General features: G+C 37.3%; 1 protein-coding gene across 3 annotated transcripts in view; it reads left to right on the top strand.

The window, feature by feature from the left end:
* The window catches only part of LOC149843452 (RNA-binding (RRM/RBD/RNP motifs) family protein), a 40626-nt gene that overhangs the window by 8993 nt on the left and 5505 nt on the right, over nt 1–26128 (top strand). Inside the window, exons 3-10 of one of the 3 annotated variants that reach the window (XM_089999813.1) lie at nt 4786–4954; nt 5065–5125; nt 7531–7567; nt 8977–9107; nt 9200–9253; nt 9406–9466; nt 15238–15368; nt 18231–18370. In XM_089999813.1, coding sequence (XP_089855939.1) covers nt 4829–4954; nt 5065–5125; nt 7531–7567; nt 8977–9107; nt 9200–9253; nt 9406–9466; nt 15238–15368; nt 18231–18370 — 741 coding nt within the window. In that variant the 5' untranslated portion in view covers nt 4786–4828. Of the gene's footprint in view, nt 1–4785; nt 4955–5064; nt 5126–7530; nt 7568–8976; nt 9108–9199; nt 9254–9405; nt 9486–15237; nt 15369–18230; nt 18371–26128 lie in introns of those variants that run through there. The other 2 variants (XM_089999814.1, XM_089999815.1) reach the window with 2 other exon arrangements.

Raw genomic sequence — 26128 nt, 5'->3', positions numbered from 1 at the left:
TTGAAATAACACCTCCCCAATGTGACTTTGTTTCCATGAATATCGTTCACCTTGCAATTTTTTAAATGAGGAATTATTTGTGCAAGAGGAGTTTACAATGGGTCTCTTTAACATTTGGATTGGTATAATCTGGAAATTATGTCAATTTTAATGGACGAGAAGGGTCGGCAGACTTGGAGATATTGTGCAGGGAATTAGGGATATCCAGCAAAATATGGTTGTTTGCTATTTTGTTTGCAATAATTTAAGTACCAAACTAGATCTTGTAACGAAACGGTGCGGAAACCAAGATACTCCAAACCAAAATCCAAATGCCAAACCAAAAAGCATTTGAATACAAACAAGATACATTAAAACAAATGCAATAAAAATATTGTAAATGAATGATTTAATTAATAATGGACATTAAAAATACATAAAGACCTCACTACAAAATACACTCAAAAACCTAAAAACTACTCATCACTCTCTCACAATACAAAACACACACTCACCAATATTTATAAGAGCAGAAGAGGGAAAGAAAGAGAGAGTAAAGAGAGAAGAGCGAGAGGGCTCTCTAGCCGTGGTTAGAATGACTAGCCATTGGACTAGCTCCCAACGGCTAGTCAAAGTCAACTTTAGTTGACTAACATAATACAAATAAATATTATAAAGATATTATATATATACATATATATATATATATATGTATATATATGTATATATACACACACACATATATATATATATATATATATATATATATTATGTATAATATATACAAAAGATACATTTATTGTAACATCCCCCCCTCAAACTTACGGTGACACTCATCGTAAGTTTGCAAATACAAAAGAAAGAACCCATGACTTTAAATGTCTTCGTAGTTTCCATCAAGTTCCTTCATTAGTTGCTTCCGTGTAAGGGTTCATCGAAAACTCATAAAATCTTCAAGATTTCCGGCAATCATTTGCTCAAACTATCATGCCTTTGTTTCTCTTCTCGTGATCTTCAATCATATGCTCTATTATGCAAAGGGTCTTTAGGATCTTTGATATCCTCAATACTTGAGAACCTGTAAATAGAGCTAACAAAACATCCCAACTATATATATATATATAGAGAGAGAGAGATAGATAGATAGATAGAGAGAGAGAGACAGAGACTAGTGTTAAGACAAAATATTTTTAATAATTTTAAGCATAAAATTTTAAACATAATAAAAAAGTTAAAAAACAATTTTGAAAAATCAAAAGCATGTATAAGATGATCATACTTCAAAGGAATCTAATTTAGATAAATGTAATCACAAAATCAACACATATTTCAAGGAAACATAGATACTGATAGGAGAATTTGAGCACAAAAGCACATGTTATTATATAATCATTCCTGCATAATGTCCCAATACTTCAAAATGAGAAAGTAAATCATCAAACATACTAAGCAAACTTTCACAATCAAGGGGAGTTAACTTCTTGCATTCAAGATAATTTAATAACAAATATTCATGAAAAGATTTTTATAAAAAGTAGCCATTTTCATACAAATGCACAATGGAAACATTGAGGAATTTCAAAATCCCGCATACAACAAATCAAGAGAAATGATACTTTGTAATAATGGCAAGCATGGATCAACAACTATATCAAATTGTCAATAAGCAAACAACATGGATACAAAGGCGATACTTTAATGCCTCAAAGAGATGCAAAGGCTCAAACTGATCATAACAATTTAAATTTCAATAATGGTAACAATATCTATAAATACACTCAAAATATATCAACCTATGCAACCAAGGCATATTATGATGTATAAGCATACTAATGTACCATGTAATGATTTAAATAGCAGAACAATGAAAATGCCTACAAGGGCAATAAGAGAGTAATATGTAAAGGCCATTTATGGGCCAAACACTCATATACAAGAAACAAACTCACGAGAGAATATATATATATATATATATTACTTCACAATAATCGGTTCAAAAGAAGTCATGAAGAGATTTAAAAAATTCCACATATAACAAAGTTTCCCAACAATAGTTTGGTCACCACAAGTAATCACCTATGTCACATGGGTGCGGGTGCAGGGTGCGGTAAGGGCAAAAATGTAAAAATAAATAAATAAATATATATATATATATATACATATATATATATATATATATATTAGAAAAAGGAATAATAATAATAATAGTAATGTAATAATAAACATATATTAAAAATCTAGAAATAATTTTAATGTATGGATCCACAGTTGGATCCAACATGCGGATCCACACCGCAACAGAACCGCGGATCCACCTCGCTGCTGGATCCCGAGTCTTGGACTCGGCCCGTACCCTACGAGGAAAAAAGTATAATTTAAGGCAACCCGATACAGGTTGCTCGATAAAAAGAGGGTGGTTCCCGCAAGGTGAAATCGCAAAGGGGGAGGGGGCCGGAGCATAGCCACCAGGAGGACGGGGCACTCCTACCTTTTCGGGGACCACCGTCCTCAAATAGGGGTCCCAAACCCCTTCTTTTCCACTCTCTGCCTCCCACGCTCTCGTTCTTGCGCACGCCAGCAGGAGCAATCGATGCCCTCTACATTTCCCTCTATCTCTTTTTCCCCCTGCCTCTCATCTTCCTCTGTTTTTTCGTTCTCCCTCTCGGCCCGAGCTCGACAGTAGCGGCACCGACAGACCTCCACTCTCACGACAACAACCTCCTCGCCGGTTAAGGTAGGTTTTACTGTGATTTCGCACAACTACTGAGTTTTCAAGCATGCTTTGGATTTGCTGTAACTCTCAACTCGAAAAATTGGGGGTTTGGGTTTGCCGTGAATCTCCAAATCAAAAATTTGGGATTTAGGGTAGGGTTTATTACGATTGTTGTGGGTGTATTCTGTTTCACGTTGCAATGGGTTGTAATACACCCAAATCGAAAAGATTTTGAAGTTTTAAGGGGGTTTTCGTGTGGATGCAATTGCGGGCCTTTTCGTGTGCCGAAATGGCCCTGGGTGCGGTCAACGCACCCAGGGTCGGGTTGACCGCACCCGCATCCGCACCCGCACCCGCACCCGCACCCGCGTCTAGTCGCGTCGACGCGGGTGCGGCACCCTGCTAGCCGAATCCCTGTGACATAGGTAATCACCTCATTAGACATCCAACTCAAAACCTCAAAATTCAAGTGTATCAACGCATAGAACAAGTGTTCAAACATAAATGTCAGCTACCAAACCGGTGACCATGCACCAACAAACCAGTAATCAAAACTGTGAACACCGGCTACAACCACAAGAGGTGCACATACCTCACCTCACAAATGATTGTAAAACTGCAAATAATAACATCAGCTATTACATGTGCACATAACTCACCACAACCATGGTTGTAAAACTGATAAATAAAAATCTCTTATCCAACAAAAAAATCACTCAAATGCGAGGTATGGGTGGAGAAACAAGCGAGGTAACGAGAACTTGTAATGAAAACAAACTTATGTTATCAAGAGGATAGAAAAAATGATTTGAAAATAACATACAAATCAAAACAAGAACAACCAATTTTATAAACTTTTGAACCACCATGGTTTTAAAGAGATAGCCATCACAGATAAACATAATTACAAGCATCCAACATAATAACACTGACCAAATAAACAAATGAGTGATACAACACACTCAAAGAACCAAAGATCAAACAACTGTCAGTTAGATCAAAAGTATAAGCTGACAATATAAACTGACAAAACTGATGTGCACACAACTCACCCCAACAATTAATTTGAAAGCATGTCCAATTTTTTAACACAAAACAAATTTTGAAAATTTACCATAGATACTTCTCCAGTCAAGAGATGCATACCGGAATATGAGAGCCTCGAGTCCAAGTAGTTAATCAATTCAAAATTTTCTTCTGAAGCACAAACCCAAACACGATACCAACATCAAGATTCCCTAGCTGAGATACCATGTCACAAACTCGAATAAGATACTCAAACACTCAAAAACCTAAAAACTACTCATCACTCTTTCATAATACGAAGCACACACTCACTAATATTTGTAAGAGAGGAAGAGGGAAAGAAAGAGAGAGTAAAGAGAGAAGAGAGAGGGCTCTCTAGCCGTTGGACTAGCTCCCAATGGCTAGTCAAAGTCAACTTTAGTTGACTAACATAATATAAATAAATATTATAAAGATATTATATATATATATACATGTATATACATATATATACATATATATACATACATATATACATATAATATATTATATATACAATAATTATTATATATATATGTATATATACACATATAATATGTACAAAAAAAACATTTATCTTAACAGATCTAACCATTTGGATGACAAATTACAGATTTGAGAAAAGGATGAGGAGAGACCTTACTAAATGAAGAATAGGTAGAATCTAGGCATATGGGCAGCATAATTGTTTAAAATTAAATTTGTTAAGTATTAAACAATCCCCTAATTTCTTTCTGTTTTATTCACCATACAGTTTTGATGGACTGTTATTCAATTAATGTATCTTTTCTTAATGGACACAAAACACACATTTTATTATCTACAGTGACTCTTGCTGCAAGAATGGGCACCTGCTTGACTTGGAGGGAGGGGGGGATATAAAATGTCTGCTGCTTTCATATTTTCAACTGATAACTACTGTTAGAAATGTCTGTTGCTATCGTCTTTTCAACTGATTGCTAAATTTACATTTTTCTTTAATATGTGCTGGAAGCTATGGGTGGGATCTGAAGACAATCTATTTTCACATGTTACCTTCTTTTTGATAGGGAAAAAAAGGTTTCTAATATTTTGAGAAAGAGTAAGTGGTTGATGCAAATGGGGAAGAGGAAGCGGATGGATGATGGAGGGTCAAAGCATGTTGATGAAAATGATGCACAACACTCCAGATCTACACTATTTGTTACTAACTTGCCCTATTCATTCTCTTCTTCAGATGTACACAACTTATTTCCTTGCTTAATTTCTTTTTCAAAAGGATTATCTACCTTTTTTTTTCTTGCGGTTGATTACTTTTTGGAAAGTTTTCAAGCGAACCTATTTTGCAGCTTGAAGCAGCATTTTCTGATGTGGGGCCAGTTCGTCGATGCTTTATGGTTACACAGAAAGGTGCTAACAAAAATTTCTTTTAAGACATTTGCTTACACAAACACACATATAGTACATATGTATAGCTACATGTACATGCATGCATAAGTTACTGTACATACATACATAATCATGTACAGATGTATGTATATACATTTATACTACAAATGTACAAATATCCATACATTATGTAGATGTATTTATGCATATGCACATGCACATATGTTTTTACTCTTAACTCTGCTGTTGATTCTTGATTCTAAGTATAGTCATGATACTCGAATATTAGGAAATCACAATCCTTTTCATGCAAAAATTATGATAGCGTAAAAAGTCGGTGTGATTTCCTTCTGCATTTGCAAGTGAAAAGTCAGGGGTGCTTTATTCATTTTTTGTAGTACTTATATTATGTTATGTCAATGATGCTTTCATTGTGGTACTAGTTACATTATAGCATATATGTTCTATCTTGTTGGGTGAGAACTCCTATCTAGCTGGGATCATGAGTCAAGTTTCGAGTCTTGTCCATTATTTTCAATGATAATCACTTATGCAGAAATATCTGACTATGAAGCACAAGAATGCCTTATGTTCTGAGCATCCAAGTATATATATATATATATATATACATGTTCAAATCTAAGTTCATAGATGATACCTGCTTCTAAGTATTTATGATAATAGAGTACTAGAAAATCACACGATCCTTTTCTTGTGGAAATTATGATAAAATAAAGGAGGCATTGTGATTTAAAATATTATGTGAAGATGCTTTGTTTATTGTTGTTTTACTTGTACATTATGGTATATATTTTCCATCTTGTTAGGTGAGAATTTAGATCTAGCTCAACTTTCGAGCTATGTCACATGGGTACGGGTACGGAGGATACAGAAATTTAAAAAATGCGGGTACGTGGACACGGCTATATATATATATATATATAGCTCAACTTTCGAGCTATGTCACATGGGTACGGGTACGGAGGATACAGAAATTTAAAAAATGAGGGTACGTGGACACGGCTATATATATATATATATATAAAGAGAGAGAGAGTTTGAGTCTAGGTCTGGATTATATATGGATCCATATATAACATATCTTATAAAAGGGGAAGGCCCCCTTTTTGCTCTCTCTTGCCCTTTCCCCTCTCTCGGATTGTTGCAGGAAGAACAAGAAGAAGAAGAGGTTCACTCCCTCTCTCTCTCTCTCTATCTCGTTCCCCCCACCCCTCTGGTTTACTCTCTCTCTTTCTCTAGTTTGCCCCCCTCTCATTTTTCTCTCTCTCTCTCTCTCCCACCCAGGTCAACACCCCCAAAAAAAACAAAAAAAGTGTTTGGGTTGGGTCGGTATTGGACCTGACCCGGCATGTACCTGCACCGCGTCTGGTACCCATACTCGTACTCGTGTCCTGTCGTGTCGACACGGGTATGACGGGTGCAATGGAGTATCGGTGTGACATAGCTTGTTATAATTAGCTCAAAAATGTGTGCCATATACGAGTACAGAGCTTTTGGCATGTTCCATTGAAATCTGTATAAATCAAGTAATGAAACAAGTGATGATTGAAAAGGAAAAGCACACACACAGATATATATGATCAAATATGATCAACTGCATTTCCATCCTATTACTTTCTCCTATTAGTGGGAGTTTTGAAAATGTCCATCTAAAACTGGCGGTGGCAAGTGTCTAGTTATCTGGTTCAGCTGTCACCATCTTTTACTGGCAACTCAGTAATATATATTGACTAGGCAAAGGGAAAAGACCTCCATCACTGACCACATATTGGCAGGCCTCCAGTTGGTAAATCCTTGAGATTCTTGTGAGTGGCAACCCAGCAATATTTAACATTAGAATGTGGTGTCTTTTCTGTAATATTAATGCTCATGTCATTTCAAATATGTTAAGTGTATTATGTAACTGGCCCAATTAGGATTTTATTATAGATGACATAATTATGTGGAGATTGATTAGAGATTGAGAAACCATTTGGGGCTGCATTAGTTCCTTCCATTTTTTTTCCTCCCACTTCATAAGCATTATTTTTAAAGTTATTGCATTCCAGATCAGTAGTTGGTCTTATAGATTTGGCCCTACATGATGCTGGCAAGAATATTGCATGTTTGAAGGAACTTACAGTATGTAATGCCCGATCAACTGATACATGTTTCACAACATAATTCTTCTGCTAAGACCATGTGTCACTTGCAAAGTTTCATGCTGGGTTCTGTACTTGAATGTGTTACAGATGTCTTTCTTCTGAAAGTGTGCTCTATAGCTGGTGTCTTTTCATTTTTTTTGTCTGACATTTTTCTATAAAGGCAATTGTTATAAAATATTTTAGCAATGAGTACTAGTTGATGATTATCATGGAAACTGCTTATTTCTTATTTCTTTTTATTATTGTTGGGCTTTTTGGCAGGATCAAACGACAATAGAGGATTTGGCTTTGTGCAATTGTAAGTTCTGCTAATTTTGTATTTGATTTATATGTTCTTGCACAAAATTTCTGCTATATATCTAATACCAAATGCTGTATTGACAAATATTGGAGTTTCTTTCAACAATGCTATAAACATCAGTTATGAAGTTAAATACTCTTTAAGTTCATCTTGAATGTCAATGTGATATTTATGAGAGAATGGAAAGAGTTCCCGTCTATCGGGCTACACTGTTCATTTCTTGTTAAAACTGAAAGAGTACATGTATACCCTCTTATTAGGGCATGACGAAATGCAAATAAATAATATATATAGATAGATAGATAGATAGATAGATAGATAGATAGATAGATAGAGAGAGAGAGAGAGAGAGAGAGAGAGAGAGAGAGAGAGAGAGAGAGAGAGAGAGAGAGAGAGAGAGAGAGAGAGAGTAAAAAGTTTATTTTTTGTTTTACTGAAGGTAAGGTAGCTCTAAGCAGTATGATACTTCTTACATTATCAAATATGGGTTCCAAGGCCATAAGAAGCACTATCACTTGAGGCTCCTGCCTTTTGCTCCAGTTATGCAAGCATGTTTTCCACTATTTGCACTTTCTGCATTTAGCTGCAGCCTTTATGTTTGCATAACATCCCACAACTGTTATAGCTCAATGTAGAAGGATCTGCTTTCTTGCCTTAGTTGTCTTAGGTACTGTTTGGGAGCTGGAGATTGGGGGGGTGGGGGGAGGGGAAGATGGTATTTAATGAGGGTTTAATTAATACCACCTACCCTCACAGGTGCTTGGGAACCTTGTTTTGGTAGATGAGAATGGTGTTGAGAGTGGAGAAGGTAGTGGATATGAGCAATTTTCAACTACATCCTCACATGGATGTAGTTGACAACTACAGGCTCGTCCTCCATTGTCTTCTCCACTCCCATCACCCCTCTTCTCTCCTCTCCAACACCAGCTCCCAAACAGAGCCTTAATGATCTCAATTCCTAGATAAGCTCTTGCTTCAATGCCTAGTTAGCCTGGTTTTGTACTTGCTTGAGGAAACTATTTATGACAAATGTCATTGTCATCATGGTCAAGCCCTTTTTCTAAAATCTATAGCTAGTAAATATTCTTCCATTGATCCCTCTTCTCGCTAAACCTTGTATATAACTCCACATATATTTATGCTCTACTCACTATAGTGTCATGAATTAAGTTCTGTGATTGTATTCTCAAGCTTCAGCTGTCAAGACATGTAGAACTTGAGGATAGTTAGAAATTTATGCAATGTCATACTTGTTGTTTCCTATTGTTTTTTGCAGTTGTATACTTGTTTCATTTCAGTTATTACTGTAGTTAAATCTGATAGCTCTTTCTGTATTCATTATTACCATTTAATTCTTTACTTTATAGTTTAGTTTGACATATTACATGTTTTTTTTAATGCTTCAGTGCAGTGGCGGAGGATGCTGCTCGCGCCTTGCAAATGAAGAATGACACCATATTAGGTGGAAGAAAAGTTAGAGTTGAACTTGCAATGCACCGGAATCCCCTCGGGCAGCGCCAACAAAATGAGAATTCTGGTTCACATTTTCCATGTCCAATTTTCCTGTTTGCAGTTTAACATTCTTTGTTATTTCTTGTAGTAAGTTCTCCTATTTTGTTATTTATCCAGATAATGATCGAAAGAACATGGAAGCAAATAATCATACTTGTAAGGAACTCAATGGTGAGGCAAAAACTATCTTAACCATAGTGATTTTTCTTAAATCTTTTGAGCTGCAGTTTTTATTTCATGGAACAAGGAATTATCTATTGTATATTTTATGGTAAGTGATGCATGCAACAATAAATACTCCCTTGTTTCTTGGGAATCTTTAGGAAAATCCAAAGGGGAAAAATCCAAGCATGTTGGAAGCATAAATGGTTATGAAAGGCAGAGGTTTGTGTTTCCTTTTCTGGTACGCTTTCATTTGATTTAAGATTCTATGAATAGAGTTAAGAGGCTTGTCTTTACTTGTAGCTAGACTTTGTGTGATGTTTGAACATTTACTTCTGGCCTTAGTTGTTAAAAGTGATGCCGCCTAGGCGCAAGGCCACCACCTAGGCTTATGGGTCTAGGCGGTAGGGCCCTGTTTTCCCACCTAGGATCCGCCTAGGTAGCAGTTCATAGGTTGTAGGGACATGGTTATTATTTTTTTTCTTTTTCTTCTTCCTCCCTTCTTCTTTTCTTTTTCTTCCTTTTTCTCCTTTTTTTCTTTTTTCCTTCTTTATTTTTGTTCTTTACATGTATGCCTGTGTTTATCACACACACACACACATATATATATGTAATATTTTCTTCAGTTATATATATATGTGTGTGTGTGACACACACACACACACACTCATGTATATAATATTTTATGTTCAATGTTATGCATCTTTATGAATTTTGTGATATGTTACATTGAATTACACACTTCATTAATAGTTACAATCATATGTTTGTTACTCAATTTTGCTATTTCTTGTAACATTTTTGCTTTTCTTGATGTTTTATTTTTTTGGTCTCGCCTAGGCTGATTAGCCCCGACTAGTCCTTTTAGAGGTCTTCTGCCTAGCCTCCGACTAGTGCTTTTGACCACTAACTTCTGGCCCAACTCTTTTGAGAAGAGTGATATTTTTGGTGTTCAAAAGAAGGATGTGGCGGAGGAGGGCCTAGGATCAACGAGAGAGGAATGGGAAGAGCCTTAAGAGAATATATAGAGGGGAGTTGTGAAGTGGGAAGGCTCGGATAGAGATTAGGTCCGTCTTATAGAATCAGATGGAATAGTCAATGCTTTTGGGGTATCAATCAGAAAGTGAACAATTTTTTTCCTTAATGAACTAAGGTGTCTCCATGGTGAGATCGGGAGCTATGCACATTTGCAAAAAATGTCATAAACTAGTATCTCAATACTCTTTGAAAATATTGATTTCTTTATGGAGCTATCAGAAACCCTCTTGTCTTGCATGGACAAGGGTTCCCTTACATTAGATGATATTAGATGATTTGTCGTAAGCTTGAACATTTAGGTGTTGATTGCAAACAAGTATTCATTGCCACCACCATTTTTACCTTGTGAGAGTGACTTGCATTTTCATTGAAGATGGGTAGTGTAAGGTGGAACTAAAGGGCAAAAAAAAGGATTAGATGATTGGGCAATATTAGAGACCTCTCGATTCGCGGAGGAGACTAGTGTATGAGGTGTTTGATGCTGAATTTTGAGCATATAGAGAGTTGTCTTTATCACAGACTCCTAGTTATAAAAGAATGACCTTAACCTGGTGGGATGCCAGAATAGACATCAACAAAGAAGTTTGTGCTTGGGAAAAAGGGACAAGATGGTACCTTGATTGCAAAAACTTAGTCTGGTAAGCTCCCTTTGTAAGTAGTTTGAATTTGGACTCTTTATTGGTCCATTTGGGTATGTATCAATTCCAAGGAGATACTGGTGGCATGGGATAGGTGGTGTTTTGCTTGAATTTGCAGGATAAGCTAGGATTAGGGAAATAGGAAAACAAGTAGAGAGGAAGCTGCTGGCAAGAACATGGTCGCCGATGCAATCAGGCATGGCACCTTTGGCAGTTGAGTACACATTGATTCAATCGTCATGTATTGTTCTTTTGAGAAGTTGATGGCTCCCACCAAATACATGAGTCAAAAAGTTGGTGGACGTTCAATCACTAGTGCTGGGCCAGGAGCTTCACTAAAGGCTTTTTCTTTTGGTTCGAGTTTTGGACTATGTCACATGGACTCGGCCAACTGGGTGCTGCACCCGCGTCGACGCGATGCGGGTGCGGCACCCGGTGCGGTCAACCTGACCCTGGGTGCATTGACCACACCCAGGGTCATTTATGTCCAACTTTTGGACTTTATCTCTCTCTCTCTCTCTCTCTCTCTATATATATATATATATATATATATATATATATATATATATATATATATATATATATATATTTGCCGCACCCCCTCACCCAAGTTTTTTGAAAGTGCCGCACCCTCGCACCCGCACCCGCACCCGCATCCGCACCCATGTGACATAGGTTTTGGATTGGTCTACATCACTATATCCACACCCTAGGACCATTGTTTAGGCATTATCTTTTTAATCTTATTGGATGCCTAGGTTATCTCTTGGTCATTTCTTTCTACCTCCCCTTGTGATTGACTAGGGGCAAGGGTTTAGAGCTTTTACTGCTGGGGTGGATGATTATTGAGGCAGCAGGTCATGAGCGCATTTGGGAGCACGATGCGATGTGTGGTACCTGAGATGCTGGTGAAGGACTCAACGTTGTTCACTCAGGCATTGACATTGATACCATAGTCCTCCCTATATGTGTTGCTGCTTGCTTCATCACCTAGAAAGGTTTTGTTGGGAGAATATACAAGGTCAAAATCCCCTCTTAGACTTGGGTCTTTTAGGTGTGTAGTCGAAGGGGTGTTGCTGAGAATGATTGGTGGCTGTTGTTAGAAGCTATCAGCAATGAGTGTGTCGAGGAGCATAGGATGATGTGTGATACTTGGGGTGCGAAAAGTGGTTTCATTATTTTCCTGTATCACTGACATAAACATCCCAGTCTCCTGCTATGAATTGCTGCCCCCTTCATCGTTTGATTTAGCTTTTGCAAGAGACTTAGGTTCAAAGCCTCCTCAAATGAGGTCCGGATTGGCCAAATGCACAATTGAGCAAGTGTAGCAAGGGAGAACCCTGATCCATTGTTTTTCATATGAAGGAAGCATTCAAGCTTTGGGGATTTGTCTAGAGGATCCATGGTGGACTCAACAAAGCAGGAAGATTAGAAGTTTCAATTGCAATAGATAATTACTTCCCCATTTTTAAGGAAACCCAAGCTCATCAGGAAAATACAAGCTATAGATATTGTTCCTGTGTGATCCTTTTTGGATGTAGGTGCCCCAAAGTGGGAGGTCAAACTAAAGCTTTTATGTACATCAGTTGTTGGAATGTTGGTCTTTGTGGACCAAACCAAGAATTTCTAAGCAATTGACTTAAGAAGAACCATTTGGACCTAATGGAAATTGTAGAAATGAAGCTGCATAGTATGTAAATTGTGTTGGTCAATAAGCTCTAGAAAGATTGCAACTTGCGAGTTTGTGTACAAGCTTGCATGAAACAAATCAGGTGGAATCTTACTTTTATGGAAATAAACTTGGAAAGGTGTTGCTTGTACATGGGAAAGTTCTTACCATCAATTGTCTATGAGAACAACTTCAGGGATAATTCTTTGAGTCTATGGGATGATCTCCAGCTCAAAGAAAAAAGTGTTTTGGGTCGAAATGAATTACATCAGATGCTTGACAACTCGTTCTTGGTGCATTATTATGAATTTTAGTGCCACTGTGGTTGAAAGACTTTAATAATAACATTCACGTTGACAAAAACATGTCTATCTTTAGAGTTGATCAGAGACTAGGGGCATTGGACGTTCCAATGGGCAGTGAAGATTCACTTGGTTTAGTAATAGGTCAAAGTCCTTGCAAAAGCGACTGAACAAGTTTCTGGTTAAACATAAGTTTTTTGGATAACCACTGCATCTCAATGGATGGACTTGATTGAGAGACCTATCTGACCATTGGATGATTATTTTGCAATGGAATTTGGGTATCAAGATTTCCAGAAAATTCCCATTTAGATCTTGGTGGAGGAGGGATGAGAGTTTCGTAGAGCTGGTTTCTAACATTTGGAGATGGACTTGATTAAGAGACCTATCTGACCATTGGATGATTATTTTGCAATGGAATTTGGGTATCAAGATTTCCAGAAAATTCCCATTTAGATCTTGGTGGAGGAGGGATGAGAGTTTCGTAGAGCTGGTTTCTAACATTTGGAGTTATCCTTTTAAAGGACCAGCAGGTGGGTTTTAAAATATTAAGAACTGTTTAATACAAACTACACAAGTGCCAGTATGGACTGGGTAGGGGTCCTTAAGAAGAATGACCTAATCGAGTTGATTGAGGAGCAAAGAACCCTCAAAGATATCAAAAGGATACAACATTCATAAATTTTTGGTTGAAGAGTGGAGACCTATGTCACATGGGTGCCGGTGCGGGTGCGGGTGTGGGTGCGGGGATTCGGCACTTCCAAAAAACCCGGGTGCGGGGGTGCGGCAGGGGCAAAAATGTAAAAAATATATATATATATATATATATATCATGTATAGTGTATATGTATGAATGTATGGTAGCTGTTAAGGTCCATGACATTTATGCATGTTAGCACGTTCACCACAATTTTATGCCCCTAACAAATTTAAAAATTGATATGGTGATTAGGTGTATTAATTGTCACAATTATGGCCATTTTAGTAATTTTTATTAGGAAAACATATTAATAATTGTGCATTTTGAATGGACAGCTAATAAGTGTGTAACTTATTTTTACACAAAATTGCAAAAATAGCTACTGGTGTCCATTAATGCATGGAACCGCCAAGTCATTTTTAAACTTCAAGGGTGTATTTTATGGTCATGTGTTAACACCTGCAGATGGCTATGGAAGTCAACACACTTATTAACTTCCTAGACTGATCCCTCTTCATGAGAAGCCTTTTGTTTTATGTTTGCCGAGGCATTGATTTTTTTTAGATGTATATCTGAATGTGTGCCCAACTTGCTTTTTACCATTTTTTAATCTTATATGGTTGTCCCCAAAGATGAAAGTGATGAGTTGTGGAGCCTGATTCATTGTTTTTGCCCTTGCAGGAAGGGGGGTCCGGGGGCTCCTCCCGGCGCATGTCCCGCTGCGCGGTCAGCCCCCCCCCCCCCCCCAAGATTTTTTTTTAAAATTCCGCAGCCCATTTCATAGGCCATTTTTTTTTTTAAAATAAAAAATGGACAAGAATGACCCTGGGTGCGGTCAATGCACCCAGGGTCGGGTTGACCGCACCCGGTGCGGCACCCTTACCTGCGTCGAGTTGCGTCAACGCGGGTGCGGCACCCTGCTAGCCGAATCCCTGTGACATAGGTGGAGACCAAACACAAGGTTCTTCTATCAAAGACCGCCCATCAAAAGAAGGGTGAATTCTCAAATTCAAGACTTGTTTGCTTAGCTTCAGTTAACTCTCTAAGGAGGTTTTAAACTTTCACTTGTTATTTCCTAGATCCTCTTCCTAACTTGGCCCTACACTTTTAGATTTTCTGTCTCTCGCATGTATAGTCTCTAATATACTGATCCTGTTGTTTGTTGATGACCAAATGTTACTTCATCTTTCTGCTGCAATATTTAAAATCTAGTCATATTTTAGGTTTTTAACTAAATCCTGGTTCTTCTTCCTTAAAAAGAAAAAAATATAGATTCTGATTCTTTAAAAGATAGGATACAAATATAGCCACTGCGAAGCTCTTTAGCTTGTAGTTTTACTAATTTTGGCTGTCTTTTGTAGCAAACTAAATTCATTTTGAAGTTAACTCATCTATTCTTTTTCTCTTTATATGTTTAAATAAAATTGTTTTGAACCTCACCGAGGACATGGCATTGGATAGAAATGATTGGAGGAGAAGGATTCATGTGAAAGACCCAGAATGTTTTTCTTTTTTGGTTCATATCGCCGACCCAAATTGTTTTGGGATGAAGGCGTAGTTGTTGTTGTTGTATGTTTAAATAAAATTTTTGCATTATTGCCTTAAAAATTAAAATAAAATGCTTGGTTATGCTCATATTTGTGCAGGGTGGCTAGAACAGTTGTATTTGGTGGTCTTGCTTCTGACATGGCTGAAGAGGTGTTTCATTGTGTGAGAGATATTGATGCTTTGGCCACCATTACTTACCCTCTTCCTGAGGGAGAGCTTCAACTTCATGGTTAGTGGTTCATCTTCAACTTTTACCATTGTAATTATACTTGGTTTCTGCATTGATGTTATTTTCTCTTTCATAGTTTGTTTATCCTATAACCATATGTAGCTGATAATATATGATTATCAGAAAATGGGGCACCTTTATCTCTTTATTTATAGATGTTATATCTATTGTGGGAGATATTTGATGTTTTAGTTCTTTAGTTAAATATTTTGGATGAATGTATGACAAAACCAAGAAAGAAGATTAGGTTGTAGGTGATGTAAGTGCATGTTTGGTGAGAGGATCAAGATAACCAGTTCCATGTACATGAAGATTGGTGAGAGGCTCAAGATAATCAGTGGCATGTACATGAAGATTTGTGTCTTATGAGTTGCTACTGTTATAACAGAGACATTGTAGCCCATGCAAATGCATGGGACAAGAGAGAGAGAGAGAGAGAGAGAGAGAGAGAGAGAGAGAGAGAGAGAGAGAGAGAGAGAGAGAGAGAGAGAGAGAGATGCTAAAGATATGTGAGGTCCATCTTGTCATTTTAGAAATCACACCCTTAATAAATCAAAAGAATTATTATATAAAGCCATTGCTATAGGCTAGGTTTAACTTGAAATTAACATGATAACCATCACCACTTGAGTCATGTTACATCACCCACGATGAAAAAAAAAATACTTGTAGAAGAGGAGCCATAGATGACAAAGAAAGTTCTTCATTTTGCTTGGCATTGTTAATTCTCAACTTACTCTTTGATATATCTTAACAAGCAAATGAAATTTCAAAAATATAACTCTTGAATTGAAAGTTTTATGTTTGACCATTATGTAATCATGCAACTTAAGGATTAATAATTTACACTTCCGAGTGCCTGTTTTTTACGTAGTGATTGTGATGTCCACATTTCTAGAGCTATGTAGCATTTGATGTGTAACAGAAGGTACTCGTGGTTGATAGGACCATGAGTGGCAATGAATTTGTCATCATTATTTGTTCCTCTTTATTGACATCAGCATTTATGAGATGTTTGCATTTGCTTTTGCTTCCATGTGCAAGCCAATCCTAATGTAGTTGTTTGCATTAAGACTCCAAGAGTGCTCTTGAAAGTAGATGGTCAATGTGTTCAAACGAGTGTATCGTATCGTTTTTTTAAAAAAGTATCATACAATACACTATGATACAAACAACATTGCATGTGAATATTTCGAAGATACCATGGCATAAATTAGCTTACTTGTAGGCTAATCTTCAATGTATTGTCAACTGGTATAGCTGGTTCTGTATTTACAAATAAAATACTATGAACGAACATGCTAAACTAAAATGGCTATAAAGGAGACATTCTAAGAAGTTAGCATCATATGTTAAATCAAAGATATCAAACTTAGGGCAGATCCGCTCATGAACCTCTAAATAATAATTAATTATAGATAAAAAAAGCCTGAAGACTATGAGCATGAATTAGGTTGCGAGGAAAATTTTCATTAATGCTAACTTAAATACAACCATAATAGCAAGATCTTAGAAGAAAATGGTAGTATAATGAATGTATTTAACTTAGAATTAGGCTAGTGCTTGATGCTTAAAGCTTGAATTAAAAAGAGGTAGGGAGAAAAATCTACATAGAAGAGAGATCATGAGGAAAAGAATGACAAGCTCATCCAGCCAACTGGTCTTCTTTTCCTCTTCCATATTGCATCGCTACACAAGAAAGCACAAATAAGTATATTGCATAAATACCAAGCAGTCAAGAAGCCTCCAGCTTTGGAGTTCATGCATTTTGCACTGGAAGAGAGAGCAAATGAGGGCTGCATGGGACTCGTTAGAGAATTAAAAATAGGAAGGGAGAGAAGGACAACAACAGGGAAGTGGAAGGTGAAAGGTTGCTTTTGGAAAGAAACAGAGGGGTTATGTAGCTGAGAGAGAGAGAGAGAGAAGCATCCAAGGACTTTAATAAAGAGAAATATAGGCGAATAATTAATGAGATAAGATGGATTTTTTTTTATTTCAAGAATTTTTAAATTTTTTGTTGGCTGCAACCATGGGATTTTTGATCTCTTCCAAGAGATTTGGATTATATATGTGTACCTTATAAAATATATGGGGTAATATTTGGTCATAGCGACCTGTCCATCTTAAATGAGCTGGAAATCATGGTGCAAGTCATGTTGACCCAATTGGACCTCATAGATGGATTCAACATGGTCCAAATGCTAGGGCTTGACTCTTGGATCAATTATTTTTGACAAAAAAACATGTTTTTATGAGACAAAATATCACACATTCTAGACTTTGATTGTTCAAAGCTCATAAAACAGTGCCTACATTTCATAACCATGAGGATCCAGGAACCTATTGTTGCTAAGTAAACCATCTAAATCACATTTGTAAGGTTGGTTTCATGAAAAGAACAAATGAAAAAAAGAAAAAATGGAAAAAATAGTCATTTGTACGTCATGGTGACCTGATCAAATGTTAACAGTATACATGGACACACATGTCTGTAAATAGAGTGATGCAAACATGCTAAATGAAACATGCTATATGTGTTTTATTGTTTTTCTTGTGCTTTTATCGCAATTCGGATCCCACAGATGTGTTCGGCACGGTCGATTAACTAGGAATCGCTACCCGAACTGTCATTTCAAATTCTGTTTTCCCATTGTCTCATGTTTATTTCATGTGAGAAATGGGGTAGATGAGAACTAATTCTCTCACCATTGTGAGAGAACGATTCACATTTGTGGCAAACATGCCCCAAGTGCGTGCTCAATGTTTTAATATTTTTAATTTGTACCTTAATATATGTATGTGCTTGTTTTGATTTGTTATTAGTTGTGACATGGTCAATTAAGGAATGCTGCATTGTTGTAGGACTTGCCCGGGATGGATGCACAAAGGAAGCTTCTGGAGTGCTCTTTTCTAGCATCAAAGCAGCTCGTGCTGCTGTTGCTATGTTACATAAAAAAGAGATAAAGGGGATGCATGTTTGGGCACGACAACTAGGTGGGGAGGTATATGAACAATTTGGCACAGTTTTTGTATACTAGTTCCGTGATATTTTTCAGATTCATTTTTCCTCAAGTCATAGATCATTTTCTATGCTACTCCTCAACCTAGTTTCTGGCTATTCTTACTGTTTAGAACTCTATGGTTTTTATTTTTGAATATGTTAACAGTTATCTTTTGATTTCTCTCATATTTATTCAAAAGGAAGACCATGGCAACTATATTAGCAGATGGAAATTTTTATAGCAACAACTTAATATTTGAAATTCAAGGCTTTTGTTTTCATGAATCACAATGCAGAAAAAAGAATGATTAAACTTTGAAATTAGGAAACAACGAAGCAATTAGAAACATGTGCAACTTAAGAAAATGTAGACAACTACATGGCTTAACGCATTATATCTATGATGTTATTATTAGTCTAAGAAACACATTAATATATAATTCATTGTTCTTATTTCAATAAGTGTATCAGTGATAATATTGCAGAGCCATATGACCGCAACTCAGGCCATGGTGTGCCAAATCCAGCACACAGGAAGTATGTATATATGTGATTAATTTGTCAAAAGGGCATGAAATCCTCTAATGCATGGCACTTAGATGATGTTTGAGGTCTCACTATTTTCAAATCTTTAACTAGTGCTGATATTGAAAATTTTCTAAAGTGATTCCTGCATGTGTTTGTTCGTGATATGTCTTGTTCATGAGTGTGCATGTTTCTGGTCCTGTGTGCTTATGTGCATGTATGTGAAACTAGGTTAATCTGTGCTGACCTGGCAAAATGTCATGAAGTTCCTCTATTTTTCAACATAAGTTTCATGTTTTTGTTCTCTGTTCAACTGCTTGTGATTGACTTGAAAATATTTGTCTTTTTAAGTTTTAACATTGTGGCATAATCTTGAGCCATTACTGGGTTAAGTACATTGTTTTTGGTTCTTAAGGCTCATGCTTCACTTGAGGTTTATGCATTGTTTCATGGATGCTATAGTGCTTTATCTCGCCTCAACACTTTTCGGTTTTCCTAGCTAGGTTTAGACTTTTATCCTTGTAATTCTATGCACATAAGCTATTAACAGTGTGCAACTCACATCCTGCCATTTTACTCATATACTTCTCTCTCTAGGCCATTACTCAGTCCATCCTTCCATTGATCTGATCTTGATTGAGGCATCCAAACTTCTCTGCCTTTCAATCCCTTTTATCCCTTTAAAACACTTTTATCAGTACTGTAAGAATATGTATATATATGTGCACACACACACATACATACCCACACAGTACACACATATGCAGCATACACACACAGAAGTAACACATTATGCTTTTTGAAACTGGTTAGGAGTATGGTTTGCATTAGGAGGATAAACTGCTTAGGATACCCATTAAATCTAAACCCTAAAGATCTGAACGTATAGATGTTTTTCTCATTTCTTATTTACTAACACTTGGATCAAATTAAATTTGCCAAAAGATTTTGTTGTTTTATAAAAAAAGTATTAGTGCAATATGGGTCATTTCTCTCTTTCTCTCTCTAAAACCATTTAAGCATGAAATTACTCAATCTTAATACACGTTTTCTGCTAAGGAAGCAATGAAGTACATCTGTGAGTTCACATTAAAACAAAGAGCACCTGCAGCTATGCTTTTTTGAAATCGGTTAGGATGATTAGGAGCTACCAATTCCACCCCCCTCTCTTTCTCTCTCCCTCTATACACACACAGGATGTGGATTGTTTTAATTTCATAAGTTTTTCAATTTTTTGGTTATTTTTTCTAATATGACCTTACCGATGTGATCTACACGGTTCGTTTAGGAGAGGAATTGATTTTTGTTTCATCCGATTATGGCATGGGCAGTTTTTTAGAAGGTTTTGAAAATCGACGACCCAATAATTTCATAAATTTTGTAAATTTCAAAGCTCATAAAAAAATGTACTTTTTATCAGAAAGCATGAAAAACAGCCAAATGAGTCATGCTGAACACATATGTGAAGTCTGATTTGCAAAACATGACCTAACATTAACAATCAGCACTGTTCACAACGGATGGTGGTAGGAGGAAACAATTCCCCTCTCTCTCTATGTGTGTGTGGTGTGTGTGCGCACATGTATCAGTGCATGTTTGAAAAGGTGTCAAAATGTGCGGAGTTTAATGGTCAAAGAGGATTAGGAAGATATGGAAGGGTTAAAGGACTTTTCAAACATAGGGTTTAATAGAAGAAAAGTGAGTACAATTTCTGATATAAGGTCAGAGATGGCATATTTACTGGATGGCTGTAGACCTGCCATCTGACTTATCCATTTTAGCTCTTACTTAGTCCTACTATATTCTTTGTGATAACTGATAACTTAGGTGTGACATGATGCTAAGTTGGAGTATTTTAATAGGATAAAGTACACTGTGGCAGTAGAAATTCATAACGTATTAGCAGTGTGAGTGTGGTCATGATATTCCTCACTCTTGTTCTTTATGTGAAGGATGAGCACTGGCTTGTCACATATTAAAAAAATTAAGCTGTTACTCTTGAGATGCTTAACCAGGTATTAAATTTTTTTTCCAGTAAATCTTACATAAAATTTCACGCCATCTTATGTGCTTGATTTTATTTTTCAGAACCGGATTTGTAGTCTTTATCACAATTCACGGATCTTTGTGCATTAGTTCTTCATGTCCAGTCTCCTCTAGGCATGAAATGCACATAGACGCACCCTCACTCTGATGACAGTTTCCATGACTCAATGAACAGTGTCCTGTGTTGAGTAGTGTAATACATGTGTTTATAGGGGCATTCATGTATTTTTCAGTTGTAAAAAATCATTTTTGTCTTGTAGTGTGGTAGAGGGGTCGACCCCTTTTAGCTGCTGAAACTCTGCTCTCTTCATCTTCCTACTCTCTTATTGCTTTGATATGGTTTCAAAGCCATATCTAAATCAAATGATAGGTTGATTCTAAGCCTAGAAGAGGCTGGATACTCCATTCATCAGTTTTCTGAAGTCGGCATGGTGCGTGTGAAGGGGAAGGCTGATGTCAGCATGCTGGTACGGACTGTCAGATTTGGGTTATCTGAGGTTGATTTAAAAAATTCACTGAATATAAAGTCAACATAACCAGAGCTTAATTGGATTTTATTTGAATTTTCTTCTATTTTTCTAAATAGTGATGCAAACTGAAATGAAGTAATAACAAAAGCAATAAAATGCCATAAGGGCTACAAGAGAGCACAAATACACAAGGACCACTAATGGGTCAAAATACAATCTCACTATGAAGATAATCACCAAATACAATCTCACGTTGGAGACAATCACCAAACACAAATCACATAAAAAATAGTCTTTATATTATCTCAAGTATGTTTGTAAAAAGCATGCATTACAACAAGAGGGATGGCTCTGTTTATAGAGCGAAGAGAAAGCAAAAGGACAGTTGGATTGCCTCCAAGGACTGTTCCAACAGTCATATTGACCAGTGTTGTAAGTACGATACAGTATGATACATAGCGTTACTTTTGGGCTTTGCGATACGATACACACTCATATCACGATAGGGGAGATGACCAAAATACCCCTGATATATAGTCACATTTTAACAGTGAACAGTGTTCAGATTTGAGAAATCTGATTGTTCTAATCACATTTGTGAGTTTTGTTGAGGTTCATTGGATGGTATTGGGTCGTTTTTGAGTAAGGAGGTCATGAGTAGTGATTTATGCAAGAGTTACTTCATTTTGGCTGAGTTTTGAGGAGCTTTTGGAGGGTTATAAAGGGGCGGTAACTTGGTTTTTGGAATTCTGTTGGGTAGTTACTACTGTGGCTGCTTTAATATGACAACATGTGTTATCTTGCCTCTGGTGTGAACATCGTGTAGTTTGGTCTGTATTTGTGGGTTTTGCATGCTTTTACGGTTATTGTCATGCTTTTGATGCTAGCTCTCTATTAGTGGTTCTTGCTTTTGAGGGCTATTGTGGACTTTTCTGTGTTCGGTTGTTAGTGAGCTGTAGTTGTGCCTTTTACAAGAGAGGGTGCTCGACACCCTCCTTCCTGGCAAGCCAGAGCCACCAGCAGGGATGGCTCTGGACTGCCGGCAAAAAAAAATTTGGGAAGGAGTGGGAGGAGAGAGACTTATCGAGAGTCGGGGAACTCCGGCGAGCAAGGAGAGGGAGATGGCTCGTCTGCGCCGGTGTGCAAAAGAGGGAGACAAGGGGAGATTCAAGAGAGAGAAGGGGTTTCCATTTCACTAGAGAGAGAGAGAGAGAGAGAGAGAGAGAGAGAGAGAGAGAGAGAGAGAGAGAGAGAGAGAGAGAGAGGGCTTCCGTTTCAGTAGAGAGAGGGGGACGGGAGTCGGGAGGGCAGCTCCGGCGAAGCTGCCGGTGCGCCGGCGAGAGGGTCGAGGGTCGGTTTCTGCCGGCGTGAGGAGGGGGGGGGGGTTCGGGTTTGTGTACGGGAGGATTCGGGGGGTTTCAATTGTAAAAAGAAACCCCCTCCCGTGGGGGTTTAAGTAGAATACCGGGGGGGTGTGTGAGGGATGGACCCGGATCTGGGTTGGATCCGGTCGGATCCAACTTGGATCCAAAACATTTTTTTTTGAAAAGTACGAGTGTTACATTTTCCATACTTATCATGGGTTTAATCCTAGGGGGACTTGAGCTTCTTACCCTATGCCCTAAACTTGATTCTCGTTCTAATCAACCATTTGGTCGTGTCGAGACTTTCACCATTCATTGTTACATGTATGCATCATGAAGATGTCATTACCATATTTCTTAGGACTTGGAGATTGTATAAACACGTAGATCTACATCTTGGAGGTATTTTATATGCATAAAAATGAGTAGGAAAAAGTGGAAAGAAGGCCACACACATTTTGTCTCCTTTTCTTTATATATAATAAATTTACATTATTTTTGGGCCAAAATTTCCTTGCAAGTTAGGAATATGAAACTTTATATCTAGGGCTGTTCAAATGCAATTTGGAATTTCGTCAAACAATGCATGTACAAAAAATGAAATAATTCCTAACTTGCTTACAAGCTCATCATGTTTGGTTCTGTTCACTTGATAAAAACTCAGCCAATTGATTTTGTGTTTGCACATAGAGCAACTTGAGACTTCCTTTCTCAATCTTTTCTCAGATGTAGTGGCGATCAATGTCAATGTGTTTACTGCGTTTGTGGAGAATGAGATTATTAGCAATGTGTATCTCTTTATCAGAGTCAAGTGTCATAGGAAGAGACACCTTAATTCCCAATTCACTTGGAATTGCCATGAGTTATAATCCTTCACATGCTCTAAGTGCTATAGCTCTATATTCTTACTTGGTACTTGATATAGACACCACACCTTGTTTCTTGCTTATCAATGACATAAGATTGCCTCCATTGAAGTCTGAAAAATCGTAAGTAGATCTCCTATCATTCAATCAGCAGACCCAATCGACATTTGTGTAGATATCTATATTGCAATAAAGATCGTTTGTATATAAGATAACTTTACCTGGATTCTTCAAATACCTTCGAACCCTTGACTCAGCTTGCATGTTAAGGTGTGTGGGAGCGTGCATGTATTGAATCAATATACCCACCACATATCTAATATCTGTTCCACTAATACTGAGATAGATGACATCTCCTTGTATCTTCAAGTAGGTCTCCATCTTCTTGGCGAAGTTTGTGATTTTGTTCGAGGGGAATGTCAATGGATTTCACCCCTCCATTCCTCGACTAAAGACCCTTTCAAATAATGAATTATACAATATGTAGGGAAAATGGTAATCCAACTGTTTGAAGTCTTTTGTAAAGGCTTTCCTTCTGGACTCTCCCCTTTCTTCTTGAACAATATTGCAGACACTGTAGCTCCTAGTGGTATACTTCCAGGAGTGCATTTCAACTTATCATTTCCATCTTCACATAACCAATCTCTCTCATTTCCTTGAAAACTAACTTCTCCTCTGCATGCACTTTCTAATCCTCTCCATAATATTATGTTCCACAATACTAGGTTCCTCTTTAACAAAGGCACTCGAATCCATTATGGAAGGATTGGTAGTGGCCATTTTACCTCCTTCGAAGCCACTCCAAAAATCATGACACCTTCAATAGAATCCTTAAACCTTCACTTGACACCCTTATTAGCACCTTAGATCTCAAAAGATAACATAACACCTGTACAAGAAGCATTAAACCTTCACTCCACCACTTCATTGCTTATCCCAGCCATGAACATACTAGAGAATGCCCTCACGTACTTTTCATCACTGATTTTTTCCTCCCCACATCCTCCTCTTCACTCTTTTTACCAGCTCTCATTATTTTCAGGTCAAGAAAGTCACCTGCTACCATCTGCCAGTTAAGAACACCATAAACTTCATGAAATCTCTCATTCCTGTTGGAAACACCTTTCAAATAAGTTTGCACAACTTTTAGACATTGCACCACACTATTCGACGATAGGAACATCCTAACTGGCCTCACACAGGAATGTACCTCAGAAAAATGAAATCACGGTAGGTGACAGAAAAATAATTGAATTTCATTACTCATTGATACACCAAAATAAGAGTCCAATCCCTCTAAAATCTTCTAAAATCAAGGGCTACCAGATGCAAAGGATCCAATCCGATAACATCTTATGCTTGCAACTCGTTTCATAATGGGCTGGCATCATATAGAAGCTGTCAGCTCTTCATTCCCTGCTCCAAATCCTTCATCTTAGCTTACCATGTATGCATGCATGAATCTACATTTGGAGGTATTATACACAGAGAAATGAGAAGTTAAGCAAAAGAGGGGGAAGAGAAGAAAGAAGATGAGGAAAATGAGGACTTATGAAAGAAAGAGAGAGTCACACCCATCTGGACCCCTATGTCCTTTCATTGTATGTAAGAGAGAGTTGCATTATTTTTGGACCAAAATGGCCTTACAATAATGAACATGGCATTGTATATGCTAGGATCTGAAGTCAAATTTGGTAAATAATACATGGACAAAAGTGACCTCCCAACAGAAGTAGTAATTAATCACCTTTTAATGTGAGTTTGGGCAGCTCTCAGTAAGAGGTTGGAGGTAGGGCTGCTAAGTGAACTGAGCAGCTCGTGACTCGGCTATGTTCGGCTCGTCACAAACTCGTTCCTGATCGGTTCGTATAGCTGCCGAGCCGAGCCACAAGCAGCTCGTTTAGCTTAAGGGTGTTTCGGCTCCGCTCGGAGAGTTCGGAATACTTCGTATAGATAAAACATATATGTATATTTATATAATATATATTTTAAGTGTAATATATAAAAAGAATAGTTCATAAAGTATATATAAAAAGAGAAGGATGAATGAAAAATATATACATCAAATATGAACTATTAAGTGTAATATATAATATATATATACTTTAAGTGTAATATGTAAAAATATATATTCCATATATAAACATGGAATGTTTTTACACGACTCAGCTCGTGTTCGGCTTGTCTCATTCTGGGACAAGACGAGCTCAGGTGCAGGTCGGCTAAAAATGAACTTGAGCTGAGCCACTAGCTCAATCCATTGGTAAATGAGCCGAGCCCGAGCATGCCTTGTTTGGTTCGTTTACCAGCCCCAGTTGAAGGTGCTACATATCAGTACATTCAAGGTCTCAAGTTTATTATTGTTGCAAAGAAAGGCACTTATCTAAAATCTATGAGCTCCACTTTTGAGGATAACCAAGACCTTTTCTTGAAAAATCTTGGTTACTTCATTTATGTAACATGAAAATGGTACTTGAGGTCTCTTGCA

The sequence above is a fragment of the Nuphar pumila genome, chromosome 3, assembly GCF_984573655.1.
Source record: "Nuphar pumila chromosome 3, dmNupPumi1.hap1.1, whole genome shotgun sequence".
Taxonomy (NCBI): domain Eukaryota; kingdom Viridiplantae; phylum Streptophyta; class Magnoliopsida; order Nymphaeales; family Nymphaeaceae; genus Nuphar; species Nuphar pumila.
Note: the sequence above shows the minus strand (reverse complement) of the source record. Positions and strands in the feature narration are given on the sequence as shown.